This window comes from Phyllobates terribilis, unplaced genomic scaffold (assembly GCF_046119375.1).
Source record: "Phyllobates terribilis strain yellow unplaced genomic scaffold, ASM4611937v1 Scaffold_8__6_contigs__length_399053987, whole genome shotgun sequence".
Classification (NCBI taxonomy): Eukaryota; Metazoa; Chordata; class Amphibia; order Anura; family Dendrobatidae; genus Phyllobates; species Phyllobates terribilis.
Genome location: NW_027362768.1, coordinates 147,282,424 through 147,298,003, shown reverse-complemented (window position 1 = coordinate 147,298,003; position 15,580 = coordinate 147,282,424). Strand labels below are relative to the sequence as shown.

The 15,580-nt window shown below is 45.8% G+C and overlaps 1 protein-coding gene across 5 annotated transcripts in view; it reads left to right on the top strand.

The window, feature by feature from the left end:
- The window catches only part of OSBPL9 (oxysterol binding protein like 9), a 101,049-nt gene that overhangs the window by 67,017 nt on the left and 18,452 nt on the right, over positions 1–15,580 (top strand). For 4 of the 5 annotated variants that reach the window (XM_073643484.1, XM_073643487.1, XM_073643486.1 and 1 more), the window contains 5 exons: positions 3,245–3,283; positions 6,430–6,523; positions 6,726–6,830; positions 10,462–10,621; positions 13,391–13,503. In XM_073643484.1, the coding sequence (XP_073499585.1) occupies positions 3,245–3,283; positions 6,430–6,523; positions 6,726–6,830; positions 10,462–10,621; positions 13,391–13,503 (511 nt within the window). The remainder of the gene's footprint in view (positions 1–3,244; positions 3,284–6,429; positions 6,524–6,725; positions 6,831–10,461; positions 10,622–13,390; positions 13,504–15,580) is intronic. The other variant, XM_073643485.1, reaches the window with a different exon arrangement.

Below are 15,580 nucleotides of genomic sequence, written 5' to 3'. Positions count from 1 at the left end.
GTTTCTGTATTTTTCCCCCTGTTGTAGGTGGACGGTGATGGGTCAGATACTTTTCTACTTGTGTCCTGTTTTATTCAGTTACTCTCTCACACTATCGCAGATATATATTGTACATATATCTCTCTCTCTGTGTCTGTGTGTATGTGTATATAATCTTTCTATACACACACTCTATCGCAAATATATATAGGTGTGTGTATAGAGAGATATATATATATATATATATATATATATATATATATATATATATATATATATATATATATATATATGTATGTGTGTATATATATATATATGTGTATATATATATATATATATATATATATATATATATATATATATATATACTCACATACACATACACACAAAGATAGGATCCAGATATATATATATATATATATAGAGAGAGATATAGCTATATATCTGTGTGTATATGGATATAGATATATATATATAATATATAATCTCTCTATAAACACACACTATCGCAATATATACATAATTTGCGATAGAGTGTGTGTGTGTATAGAGACACACACACACACACACGTACACACACGTACATATATATCTGCGATAGTGTGTGGATAGATATATATAGATATATCTATATCTCTCTCTGTGTATGTGTGTGTGTGTGTATATATATAGCTATATATCTGTGTGTATATGGATATAGATATATATCGCAATATATACATAATTTGCGATAGTGTGTGTGTATAGAGATACACACACACACACACACACACACACACACACACACACACACACACACACACACACACACAGATATACGTACATATATATCTGCGATAGTGTGTGTGTATAGATATATATATCTATATCTGTGTGTGTGTGTGTATGTATGTATATATATATATATATATATATATATATATATATATATATATATATATATATATATATATATATATATATATATACAGTACAGACCAAAAGTTTGGACACACCTTCTCATTTAAAGATTTTTCTGTATTTTCATGTCCATGAAAATTGTACATTCACACTGAAGGCATCAAAACTATGAATTTACACATGTGGAATTATATACTTAACAAAAAAGTGTGAAACAACTGAAAATATGTCTTATATTCTAGGTTCTTCAAAGTAGCCACCTTTTGCTTTGATGACTGCTTTGCACACTCTTGGCATTCTCTTGATGAGCTTCAAGAGGTAGTCACCGGAAATGGTTTTCACTTCACAGGTGTGCCCTGTCAGGTTTAATAAGTGGGATTTCTTGCCTTATAAATGGGGTTGGGACCATCAGTTGTGTTGTGCAGAAGACAGGTGGATACACAGCTGATAGTCCTACTGAATAGACTTAGAATTTGTATTATGGCAAGAAAAAAGCAGCTAAGAAAAACGAGTGGCCATCATTACTTTTAAGAAATGAAGGTCAGTCAGTGTGAAAAATTGGGAAAACTTTGAAAGTGTCCCCAAGTGCAGTTGCAAAAACCATCAAGCGCTACAAAGAAACTGGCTCACATGAGGGCCGCCCCAGGAAAGGAAGACCAAGAGTCACCTCTGCTTCTGAGGATAAGTTTATCCGAGTCACCAGGCTCAGAAATCGCAGGTTAACAGCAGCTCAGATTAGAGACCAGGTCAATGCCACACAGAGTTCTAGCAGCAGACACATCTCTACAACAACTGTTAAGAGGAGACTTTGTGCAGCAGGCCTTCATGGTAAAATAGCTGCTAGGAAACCGCTGCTAAGGACAGGCAACAAGCAGAAGAGACTTGTTTGGGCTAAAGAACACAAGGAATGGACATTAGACCAGTGTAAATCTGTGCTTTGGTCTGATGAGTCCAAATTTGAGATCTTTGGTTCCAACCACCGTGTCTTTGTGAGACGCAGAAAAGGTGAACGGATGGACTCTACGTGCCTGGTTCCCACCGTGAAGCATGGAGGAGGAGGTGTGATGGTGTGGGGGTGCTTTGCTGGTGACACTGTTGGGGATTTATTCAAAATTGAAGGCATACTGAACCAGCATGGCTACCACAGCATCTTGCAGCGGCATGCTATTCCATCCGGTTTGCATTTAGTTGGACCATCATTTATTTTTCAACAGGACAATGACCCCAAACACACCTCCAGGCTGTGTAAGGGTTATTTGACCAAGAAGGAGAGTGATGGGGTGCTACGCCAGATGACCTGGCCTCCACAGTCACCAGACCTGAACCCAATCGAGATGGTTTGGGGTGAGCTGGACCGCAGAGTGAAGGCAAAAGGGCCAACAAGTGCTAAGCTTCTCTGGGAACTCCTTCAAGATTGTTGGAAGACCATTTCCGGTGACTACCTCTTGAAGCTCATCAAGAGAATGCCAAGAGTGTGCAAAGCAATCATTAAAGCAAAAGGTGGCTACTTTGAAGAACCTAGAATATAAGACATATTTTCAGTTGTTTCACACTTTTTTGTTAAATATATAATTCCACATGTGTTAATTCATAGTTTTCCTGCTGCCGCCGGCATTGGGTACAGGTGATCGGTGGGGTGCCGAGTGTCGCACCCGAGTGACAACCCTCTTTAACGCGATATCACCCATCTTTGTCCCGGACAACCTCTTTAACAAATTATCACTTATCTTTTAGATCAATGTGAACTTTATTTCACTTGATAACCCATTTTAAGAAAGAAAAGAAATACCCTTACTAATTCAGAGGGCAAATTTTGTCCTTTGCTGACTTCACACATCCATGTTCAGACCATCATGTCCAGGTCAACCGTGGGACTCCTGACCCAAGATATCGGATATATGTGTTTATGGTCGGTCTGGGCATTGTGGTCTGTATATAGACTGTGCATGAAGCACCGACGTCTGAATTCACCTTTAGGCTGGTCATATAACTTCTTTCCCCCTCTCTCCTCCATGAAACACATGAATTATCAGCCCGCATGTGTTCTCAGTAGGGACAGGAGGAGAAGCCCCTGTTGGACTCCTCAGAATTTGACTTTTCTCTTTTCACTGAGAACCTCGAGATGGCGCATGTTGACCACCAACTGCCTGATCCTTCTGTCCCCCGACACCTGCTATTTGGAGAGAATGTGGAGGTCTACATATTGGAAGCTCATCCAGAATGGTCGCTGTTGGTCGACATTAATCTAGTGCGTACGGCCAGCGATAGTAGTCTTCTTGAAAAATGTACTCCGGTCTTCAGGAGCTGTTGTTTGTGGCCTCCTCCGTTGCTGCATGTTCACAATGTTAACATTTCTTTTCTTAAGGACCAAACTAACGAGGACAAGCACGCAGATGGACTTATAGTAAGTTTATCTCTAATGGATTACTTCCTTTATTTCTGCAGAACATTCACCTGATCTCAGGAAGACCTGGTCGTCTTCTCCATTCTTCTAGATCCACAAACCTCACCTGCTTCCTAGAGTAATAATTTCTCCCACCTAACACTAACAGTCTCTGAAGAAAGTCCTGTTTCCTTACGACAGATGGAACCTTAGAGATGTTGTACGTGTGGGATGCGGTCAATTATCACTTGGCAATGGGAAAAGTAGCTGAACGTTCAAAGCCCCAACCAAAAAACGGGCATCGGAGGCCATCGGCTACATTTTAAAGGGGTTGTCCAGGATTAAAGATTTGCTTAATCCCAAACATAGCGCTACACCTGTCCTCCGGTTATGACTTGTGTTGCAGTAAGCCTCGTTTAAGCCGGTAGGACTTTCCTGCAGTATTGTGCCAGGTATACCGCCGGAGAAAGCAGACATGTTTTTCTAACACTAGGCAACCCATTAAGCACTTGTCCACTTTTGAGCAGTATTATGCAACAGAATTAAAGGGGTTGTCCAGTGAAAACACAGTATCGCCTACTCTTGGGTAAATGATGATTATTAATCAGTGGGGGTCCAACCGCTGGGTCTTGCACCGACCTGCTAGAATGGAGCAGTGGAGATGCTCGACCTCCGCTTCATTCTTTCCCTATGGGGCCTCCCAAGAGCTGCGCTCAGCTTTTTCCAGCAGGCCCATAGAGAATATATGGACCAACGGCTCCGTATCCGACCAGCAGCTCAATATTGTAACTGGAATAATTATTCTCCATTTTACCGATCGGTGCGGTCCCTGTGGTTGGATCTCCACAGATCAGAAAGTTATGACTTATCTTGTGGATAGGTGATGTCTTGTTTTCACCGAACAACCCCATTAAGGAAAATTAGTAAATGCATTGCTTTGCACCGCTCCTAAGTTACAGCCTGTGCTACATTGGGAGCTGCGTTTAGAATCATGCAGGCTTCACAGCTGGAATCTTGAGGCATTTTCTTACAGCGTCACATATACGATAATCGTATTCATCCACTTTACTGAAGTGTTCATAATCCCACAATGGATTTATTCAACGAATGCTGGAAACAATCCTGCCATCTTAGTTTTTTTTTTTTTTTTACTTTTTGGGTATAGTCCCTGGAGAGGTCCATAGCAAACTTGAAGGACTTGTGCAAAAATCATTCACTTTTTTTTAATAGTCAGGGGTTCAGGAAGATATACATTTTTTAAATTTACTGCAAAACCTTGTTAATCTTCCCTATCCTTTTTATCTGGATGATTATCAGAGAAAGGGCACAGTCAGCCGGCCTTGTAAATCGAACCACAATGCACGGACTGGCTGGCGGCTCTACCCACCCGAGTGTGACAGCCACATTGAAATATATGAAGCTGTCACTCTCTGGTAGGGAGAGCCGCCAGCCTGTCCGTGCATTGTAGTCCGATTTATACGGCCGTCTGACTGCGCCCTCACTCACAACTCCTATTGAGAGAAACACATATATCCAGGCCTGCCATCCAGTAATATTGTATCGCATATGACAATATGTAATCAGTCCCAATAATTATGGTCCTGTAAATAATTCGGGGATCAGTTATGAAGAGACGATAGTTGCTTAGTTATGCATTTAAACTTGCCAAAGGAAAGAGTTCGTTACAAAGTACATTGTTTTGTTTTTTTTTCTTAAAACCCCAGTCTCCCACCTTTCCGGTGGTCTCCTATATGGAGCGGGTGGGATGATGTCCTGTACATCAGTCACCGGACCCTGCAGCTAATCAGTGGTGTCGGCAGTCAGGTGTTGTGAAAAAAACAAGGTGGGACAAAAAGGCTGCAGAAAACCCTTCATGAAAAAAAACTTTTTCAAAACTTTTCAGAAAAATGAAAAACTTTTCCAAAAACTTGGCAATAAGAATGTTTCCTGAAGCGGCTTCTACTTGAAAGACTGTTTTGTCTGCCTCTAAAAACTCCAATGTGAGCATAGTCTTTCATCTTTTATGTCCCTGCCCCATTTCCACAGGCATCTGTTCTCTTGCTTTCTCCGTGTAACCTGCGACATTTCTCTTTATTTTTCTTTCTGCCTCTGGATTACCATCCTGTCGACCTCTCCCATTAACCACGCCGCATAGTTTGATTCATCCTGTTTGCATTATTACTAATTGTGAAGTCATTGCTGCTTGTTTTACCTGTAAGACCAGGTTCACACAATTGGTAAACTCCATATTACTGCTCTGGGGTTGTGTTTCCCATGATAATACAGCTGCAGATTTTGGTGAACTTGCACTTCAAAGAAGAAAATCTGCAGCATTTATTGAATGTGCTGCAGATTATCTCGGTGGAATACAAGTCAGATATTAAATATCATTACTGTAACCTATAGCTAAATTTCCGCTTGCAAATTGCTCTATGGGAACATATCTTGGCGGCTGTCATTTCTATAGAATCCTTTACCAATCTTCACAGAGGGGTTTCCAAGATTAGAAAAAAAAAACCTGAAACAGCGCCCCTCTTGTCCTTTGGCTGCGTCTGGTACTACAGCTTATCACCATTCTCTTCAATAAGTTGGAGCTACAATACCAGATCCAGCCGTCGACAAGAATGTCATGGCGTCTGGGAAAAGAGACTCATTTCTAAGCGTAGACAACCCCTTAAACAAATGGCTCATCCAGCAGCACCACCTTGTTGTTCTGAGGTTTAAAATGAAGGCTGAGCGTTACTTCCTTGAAGACATTTGCTTTTTGTTTTATTTGCGCATGAAATATTTATTGCACTGAAGGCTTCAGCCTTGAGTTACTTTCTTGTTGTGTCTTGCATTATGGCTGCAAATATATTGCATTGTTATTTTTCCACATATCTGCCTAATGGGAAAAATAGCTCAATGTGTTACCATTTATGTCATGCAAGGATTAAAAGAATGCATTAAGTGTCATTAGCGTCTCCGGAGAGGCACGTCGTAGTAACGGACATCATTGTTATTCTCGTATCTTATGAAGGAATTGGGTAGATGATTATATGTATTTTTTTTTTATTTTATTTTTTCTGTTCATGAACAGATCTTTCTGCACTGGAGTTTGCTGTCTCTTATTTGCTCCATTCTTCTTCTTACTCTATTAAGTTGCATTTCTGCTTATCTCTCCATAGAGCACCATAAATCCTGTGGATTCGATATATCAGCCAAGTCCATTGGAGCCTGCAGTGATCCGCACGATGCCAACGCAAACTGTTCCAATGCCAGGTAACAATATACTAATGGTTTCTATGAAGACAAGGGGTGCTGTATAAGTAACATTGCATATTAAATATGTCTATTGATGCCTGTGCATTATAGACTAGGACAAAGTCTCTTACCCAGCTTCTTGTCAGGCTTGTCCTTATTACAATAGATTGCATTGTTTCACATCGCCATTTTTGGTGACTGGTTTGCCTTTATATTGCAGAAGCTGTGCAGGTTGGCAAAGGAGAGCAGCGCCCATCTTCTCTGGCTGTTGGTTCAGTAGTGGGTACCCTTGCCAGTCATCAGACGCCAACACCCAACAGCACAGGTGGGAGGTTAAATAATTATTTTCTCCTTTTTCAATGGTTTTTAATTATCTTGTGGATATGGTATAATTTTCTGATCTCTGGGGTCCTTGCTGTTACGAACCCAAGAACGAAGCTCTTATGAGACCCTTCTGTGTGACGTGGAGGTCAAGATGCTCGCCTCCGCTCTATTCATTCTCTATGGGACTTTTGGACATAGTTGTGCACTGTACTCTGCTTTCCCAGCAGTCCGATACACAATGATTGGATTGAAGGTTCAAATGATCAACCTCCACTCTCTTCAGACCGGGTTCTGCAGAGCTCTGATCTCAGGATCACTGGTGGTCCCATAGATCTGTCCCCTAGCTGCCTGAAACTAATCCATAGGATAGAGGATAACTTAATGGCCTTATATAAACACCTTTAATTTGGCACTTTAACTTATACTATGGGTTACAAATCAGGTTTTCTAATGCTGAGAGGAACAATGTACTGCAGGATGTTTCTTTATATTTAGGGGTTGAGAGGAGTGATTTGCTGCATGATGGGCCGCAGGATGGGGCTGAGAGGAGTGATGGGCCGCAGGATGGGGCTGAGAGGAGTGATGGGCCGCAGGATGGGGCTGAGAGAGGAGTGATGGGCCGCAGGATGGGGCTGAGAGAGGAGTGATGGGCCGCAGGATGGGGCTGAGGGTAGTGATGGGCCGCAGGATGGGGCTGAGAGGAGTGATGGGCCGCAGGATGGGGCTGAGGGGAGTGATGGGCCGCAGGATGGGGCGGAGAGGAGTGATGGGCCGCAGGATGGGGCGGAGAGGAGTGATGGGCCGCAGGATGGGGCTGAGAGAGGAGTGATGGGCCGCAGGATGGGGCTGAGAGAGGAGTGATGGGCCGCAGGATGGGGCTGAGAGAGGAGTGATGGGCCGCAGGATGGGGCTGGGAGAGGAGGGTTGGGCCGCTGGATGGGGCTGGGAGAGGAGGGTTGGGCCGCTGGATGGGGCTGGGAGAGGAGGGTTGGGCCGCAGGATGGGGCTGGGAGAGGAGGGTTGGGCCGCAGGATGGGGCTGGGAGAGGAGGGTTGGGCCGCAGGATGGGGCTGGGAGAGGAGGGTTGGGCCGCAGGATGGGGCTGGGAGAGGAGGGTTGGGCCGCAGGATGGGGCTGGGAGAGGAGGGTTGGGCCGCAGGATGGGGCTGGGAGAGGAGGGTTGGGCCGCAGGATGGGGCTGGGAGAGGAGGGTTGGGCCGCAGGATGGGGCTGGGAGAGGAGGGTTGGGCCGCAGGATGGGGCTGGGAGAGGAGGGTTGGGCCGCAGGATGGGGCTGGGAGAGGAGGGTTGGGCCGCAGGATGGGGCTGAGAGAGGAGGGTTGGGCCGCAGGATGGGGCTGAGAGAGGAGGGTTGGGCCGCAGGATGGGGCTGAGAGAGGAGGGTTGGGCCGCAGGTTGGGGCTGGGAGAGGAGTGATGGGCCGCAGGATGGGGCTGAGAGAGGAGGGTTGGGCCGCAGGATGGGGCTGAGAGAGGAGGGTTGGGCCGCAGCATGGGGCTGAGAGAGGAGGGTTGGGCCGCAGGTTGGGGCTGGGAGAGGAGTGATGAGCCGCAGGATGGGGCTGAGAGAGGAGTGATGGGCCGCAGGATGGGGCTGAGAGAGGAGTGATGGGCCGCAGGATGGGGCTGAGAGAGGAGTGATGGGCCGCAGGATGGGGCTGAGAGAGGAGTGATGGGCCGCAGGATGGGGCTGAGAGAGGAGTGATGGGCCGCAGGATGGGGCTGAGAGAGGAGTGATGGGCCGCAGGATGGGGCTGAGAGAGGAGGGTTGGGCCGCAGGATGGGGCTGGGAGAGGAGGGTTGGGCCGCAGGATGGGGCTGGGAGAGGAGTGATGGGCCGCAGGATGGGGCTGAGAGAGGAGTGATGGGCCGCAGGATGGGGCTGGGAGAGGAGTGATGGGCCGCAGGATGGGGCTGAGAGAGGAGTGATGAGCCGCAGGATGGGGCTGAGAGAGGAGGAGTGATGGGCCGCAGGATGGGGCTGAGAGAGGAGTGATGGGCCGCAGGATGGGGCTGAGAGAGGAGTGATGGGCCGCAGGATGGGGCTGAGAGAGGAGTGATGGGCCGCAGGATGGGGCTGAGAGAGGAGTGATGGGCCGCAGGATGGGGCTGAGAGAGGAGTGATGGGCCGCAGGATGGGGCTGAGAGAGGAGTGATGGGCCGCAGGATGGGGCTGAGAGAGGAGTGATGGGCCGCAGGATGGGGCTGAGAGAGGAGTGATGGGCCGCAGGATGGGGCTGAGAGAGGAGTGATGGGCCGCAGGATGGGGCTGAGAGAGGAGTGATGGGCCGCAGGATGGGGCTGAGAGAGGAGTGATGGGCCGCAGGATGGGGCTGAGAGAGGAGTGATGGGCCGCAGGATGGGGCTGAGAGAGGAGTGATGGGCCGCAGGATGGGGCTGAGAGAGGAGTGATGGGGCTGAGAGAGGAGTGATGGGGCTGAGAGAGGAGTGATGGGCCGCAGGATGGGGCTGAGAGAGGAGTGATGGGCCGCAGGATGGGGCTGAGAGAGGAGTGATGGGCCGCAGGATGGGGCTGAGAGAGGAGTGATGGGCCGCAGGATGGGGCTGAGAGAGGAGTGATGGGCCGCAGGATGGGGCTGAGAGAGGAGTGATGGGCCGCAGGATGGGGCTGAGAGAGGAGTGATGGGCCGCAGGATGGGGCTGAGAGAGGAGTGATGGGCCGCAGGATGGGGCTGAGAGAGGAGTGATGGGCCGCAGGATGGGGCTGAGAGAGGAGTGATGGGCCGCAGGATGGGGCTGAGAGAGGAGTGATGGGCCGCAGGATGGGGCTGAGAGAGGAGTGATGGGCCGCAGGATGGGGCTGAGAGAGGAGTGATGGGCCGCAGGATGGGGCTGAGAGAGGAGTGATGGGCCGCAGGATGGGGCTGAGAGAGGAGTGATGGGCCGCAGGATGGGGCTGAGAGAGGAGTGATGGGCCGCAGGATGGGGCTGAGAGAGGAGTGATGGGGCTGAGAGAGGAGTGATGGGGCTGAGAGAGGAGTGATGGGGCTGAGAGAGGAGTGATGGGCCGCAGGATGGGGCTGAGAGAGGAGTGATGGGCCGCAGGATGGGGCTGAGAGAGGAGTGATGGGCCGCAGGATGGGGCTGAGAGAGGAGTGATGGGCCGCAGGATGGGGCTGAGAGAGGAGTGATGGGGCTGAGAGAGGAGTGATGGGGCTGAGAGAGGAGTGATGGGGCTGAGAGAGGAGTGATGGGCCGCAGGATGGGGCTGAGAGAGGAGTGATGGGCCGCAGGATGGGGCTGAGAGAGGAGTGATGGGCCGCAGGATGGGGCTGAGAGAGGAGTGATGGGCCGCAGGATGGGGCTGAGAGAGGAGTGATGGGCCGCAGGATGGGGCTGAGAGAGGAGTGATGGGCCGCAGGATGGGGCTGAGAGAGGAGTGATGGGCCGCAGGATGGGGCTGAGAGAGGAGTGATGGGCCGCAGGATGGGGCTGAGAGAGGAGTGATGGGCCGCAGGATGGGGCTGAGAGGAGTGTTTCATGTACCACTACTATGATTAGAATGTTGGCTTCCTAGAAAACTAATACTCCTGAAGTTTGTTCCATATTGCCAGTGTACAGGTTACAATTCTGTCTTTTCTGTCCTTCCAGGAAGCGGTCAGTCTGTTCCCAGCAGTAGTCTGACGTCCCCCAGCCATGTCAATCTGTCCCCTAATACAGTGCCGGACTTCTCCTACTCCAGCAGCGAGGATGAGTTCTATGACGCTGATGAATTCTACCAGAGCACGTCCTCCCCGAAGCGATGCATGGAGTAAGTCTGGCTCCCTCTTCCTCCTAATAATATTCCTTTAGCCGACTATAAGCACAAGTTGTCACTTAGCCAAGCGACAGCCATTTTCAATATAATGGTCTTTAAAGTCGGGTCGTGTAGGTAGTGGACCTATTTTTTTTTTTTTTTTCCCTAGAATTTGAGTACTCTTAAAATATACAATGTATAGAGAAGCCACTAGGAAATAGAACATTGTAGCGGTGGTTAAACCTGAGTGTAGATTGTCCGTTTCAGCCTGTTGCATTCTCTTCTCTTGTCTTCATCATATGATTGGCAATAAAATAATGTGATTTGGCCACTTTAAGAAAAGCATAATACGGGTACATTTTGTGCCTACAATCCCAGGTTTACCATCATTAGAGCACTGTAGACTTCTATGTAACTCCAGTTTTTCTAACCGTAGGAGGACCAAGTGCTGCATCCGTTATTCGGGCACAAAAAAAGCACCGATGTTACAAATGTCCGAAAGCAATAATAGCCATTAAATCATTCCACAGGGATTCTGTGACAAAACTGCATTTACTGTAATTTATAGCAGATTTTCAGTGCAAAATCTGCACTAAATATTCACCTGAACAGGTCCTAAATCTACCCTCAGAGGAACATAAATCACTCATATAAGTGCTGTCCATGTGTAATTTCCAACAACGTCCACAGTTCAATGTTGAATAGTCAATGTAAACAACAAAAAAAATCCTTTCCAATGTGACCAGAAAAAACAAAATCTTTCAAAAGTACAAATTCCATGGCATGAAGTGACCTCTGTTACTCTGATTAATGAGGAAAACACAAATGAGTAAATGAAACATTGTGTCACAATCCTGATAAGAAAACACTACTGGAGCACAACACTGATAGCATGGCATTCTGCAGCCCCTGGTTAATAATCAGACAGATTACCACCAGAAATTTTAACTCTAAGGGTCCCTTTACACTGGCCGATAATTGGGAACAAGCTTTGCTGATAATCTGGCAATCTAGACAGGCTGCCAATCACCCACCAAACAAGCAAAACATTCGTTCTGACGGCGAAATGATCTTTTGTGCTGTACAAAGGATCACGGTTCTCACCAGCACTTGTGTAAACTGGATCTGTGCTGCCGAGAACAGTGACAACCTATGGGCACTGAACCATCTCTTAATCCGCCGTCAATCAGCAAGTAAGTGGTTAATCTGCGGTCGTTTACTGCCTGCAGTCGACCATTGTAAATCAGAGCCTGTTTACACTGGCTAGTAACTGGAAATGAGCAACTTTTTACAAATTATCAGCTTGTCTAAACAAGCACACCTCTGCCAGAAACTAATCTCCCCTGAAATCCAAAAGATCGGGGTTTGAAATTCCAACGTGTCGGATCCTTCTCTTCTTGATGTCACCTGCTCGGCGAGTTTGTCCAACTTATAAAAATAAGTATTAGTGTAGCAGCACCTTATTTCTCAGGAGGCCGAACCCCCACTGATCAGATTCCCAGCAATATGTAATCACTGTATCAGATGGTAATACCCCTGTAATAGACAATCGTCACCTCCATTTCTATATGTGGTGTAGTCTACGTTGTGTATTCACCATTTGTGTCCTGTTCTAAATATTTCTGTTTTGTTTGTTTTTGCTGCAAGACTTCTGTCTAGTTGGTAAGGATCCATATATATTTCAGACTTACATTATCTGGGACTCTTATCTCTGCAGCGACCTCTACTAATGACTTTATAATTAAGCATGGCCTGCTTCATACATTGCAATGTCACGGGTATTAATCTTTCTGTCTCGTGGACCCATTGAAATAGTTTTTTACATTCTGCAGTTCTCCATTGATGATGTATATAAGGGGATATTGACTGTATAATATTTCACGCACCCTCGTCCCCCCGACGTTTCTTCGTGCTATTAATCCTCATTTATCATCTGAAAACACACAGACCATCCCTTTTCCAATGAGAGTAAATGCGCAGCATGTTATGCCAGCCGTAGCTCCTGTCTCCCCATCCAGCTCTCGTTCTCTATTCTGGGCTATGGGGCGGCTCCAGGGCTTGCATAGCAGCCAAAACCTGATCCGTAGACCGGCTGACGTCATGCATTAGCGTCCGCCCACACACAAAGCAGGAAGTCGAAGCAGGGGACGGAGGTGAAACCTGGCAGAACTCTTTAAAGGGGTTGTCTCAGAGCACATAAATGTCTAGCAGATGCGAATCCTACCTATCTCTAGGATGGGGATCTCCGGTCTGATTAGTGCCCGACCTGCGGAGGTGGCCGCACTAAGCACCGAGACTCTCCATTTCCTACTATGGGAGTGCAGATTACAGCCGAGCGCCAAAGTAAAGATCTTGGGACCACATTCTGGCTGTAGGTTCGGTTTCCAAAGGTAGGACCCAGATCTATTAGACATTTATTGCTGTCCTTAAAGTCTGGAATGAGACAGCCCCTTTAAGCTCTTATACCATAGGTCATATATGTGTCTACGTTGTGCTACTTTTCATAGATCTCCACTGATTTGCTGTATCTCTGTTTGCTGCACATATCATGCTCTCCCGTCCTTCATCTTGTCTCATGTTTTCCTTCATTTTTCGATTATACAATGTATAATGGATTATCTGCAAAAAAAAAAAAGAATTTTTTTCCTGAAGTAGGAATCTACAGTTTTTACTAGGCATGCTGAGACTTCTAGTTCCATCATTTCATGATATCTGGGGTGTTTTGGATTTCTTAGTGATGAAATACGGGTTGGCTATAAAACCAAAATGCATTTTATTGTACAGCTCGTCCGAATCTGCGGCAGGCCTGACGCACAGCAGCACAGGGACCAGTCTGAAGAGGCCAGACACTACCGAATCCCTCAATTCCTCCATGTCAAATGGGACCAATGATGCCGGTAGGTAGTGGCTAACACCCCGCTCACTGCTGGGGATTTCTTGTAGCGCAACGTTCTAGTTATATCAAATGAGCGAAAGTGCGTTGGGTTGCGTGCAACGTCTTATAATGACTCGCGTAAAACTGGAAAGTTTGCACCTCAGTTACAATCTTGTCGATTCAGCCAGACGTATTGCATCTGCATTTTAACCCCTTCATGACTGGACCATTTTGCGTTTTCGTTTTTTGCTCCCCTTGTTCCCAGAGCCATAACTTTTTTTTTATTTTTCAGCCAATATGGCCATGTGAGGGCTTATTTTTTGCGGGACAAGTTGTACTTTTGAACGACATCACTGGTTTTACCATATTGTGTACTGGAGAACGGGGGGAAAAAAGTCCAAGTGCGGTGAAATTGGGGAATTTTTTTTTTATTTTTAACACGTTCACTGAATGAACACTGAACACTGACCTGCCATTATTATTATTCTCCAGGTCATTACGAGTTCATAGACACCAAACATGTATAGTTTTTGTTTTTGTTTTTTTTATTTAAGTGATGAAAAAAAAATCCAGTTTGCTAAAAAAAAAAAAAAAAAAAAGGCACCATTTTCTGAGACCCGTAGCGCCTCCTTTTTTTTAAGATGTAGGGCCGGGTGAGGGCTTATCTTTTGCACGCCGAACTAATGTTTTTATTGATACCATTTTGGGGTAGATACAATGTTTTGATCGCCCATTATTACATTTTATTGCAATGTTACGACTACCAAAAAAATGTAATTCTGGCATTTTTAATTTTTTTTCTCGTTACGCCGTTTATCGATCAGATTAATTCTTTTTTTACATTCGTAGATCGGGCGATTCTGAACGCGGCGATACCAAATATGTGTATTTGTTTTTTTTTTTATTGTTTTATTTTGAATGGGGGGAAAGTGGGATGATTTTAAACTTTTTTTTTTTATATATATTTTTAAAAACTTTTTTTTTTTTGCTTGCTTCAATAGTCTCCATGGGAGACTAGAAGTAGCACTTGTCTGATCTCCTGTGCTACACACAGATCGCCTGTGTGTAGCAGATTTGCTCACTTGCTATGAGCGCCAACCACTGGGCGGTGCTCACAGCAATCTGGCAGTGACAACCACAGGGATCTCCTGCAGACCCTGGGTTGTCATGCCAACCCATCGACAACCCGCGATCATGCGACGAGGTTGACGATGGGCGGGGCCAAAGACGCGCTTCCGGGAAGCGCAAGTTAAATGCCGCTGTCAGAGATTGACAGCGGCATTTAACTGGTTAACAGCCGCGGGTGGATCGTACAGTGTCCATTTTAGGACATAATCAGATATCAAAATCAAACATCAAAATGATGTCAGTTTGAGGCTAAATAACCCTGTCTGAGAACTGATTTTGACGAGTGACTCTGACGAGTGACTTTTACAACTATAATGATAATAAAAAAAAAAGTAACTGTTCGCTGATGGGACTTGACCCCAAAATTCTGTGTCCCAAAGCCAGTACACTAACCACTGAGTTATAAACTCAGTTGTTAAATCTAGGAGTTCTATTTGGTTATATGATTTTCAGTGCAAACTTGTCTATAACTCATTGCGACTTATGCACAGACTGCAAGCAAGCCAAATTCAAATGATGTTTGATTTTGATGTGCGAGTCTGATGTGTGACTTTCTTCAAACATCAAAATCAGAATCACAATGACTTTTAGTCACCCTGAGTATTTTCATGGTTGATGTCATATGACAAGAAAAGCTATCCGTTAGTAGCACTTGACTGGATTAATGGTAAGGCATCAGCCTCTGAAACTACAGTGTTAAGAGTTCAAATCCTGATAGGAATAAGAATTGTTTTTTTTTTTTTAATTATGCCTATTTAGCGCACAAACTAAAGGGGTGTTTTACTTTTAATATCTGACATTCTGATTGTCATCCTGACATGTTAAGAGTTTTAGACACACGGTCTATTTGCATGGTAAATTACATAGCCAAAGTAAATTGGGAGTTTGCAGCCAGTACTTGGGTGGATGTAAATAAAAATTTACAATAAAGACATCATTAGACCACGTTAAGAAATTATGCAAATATAAAG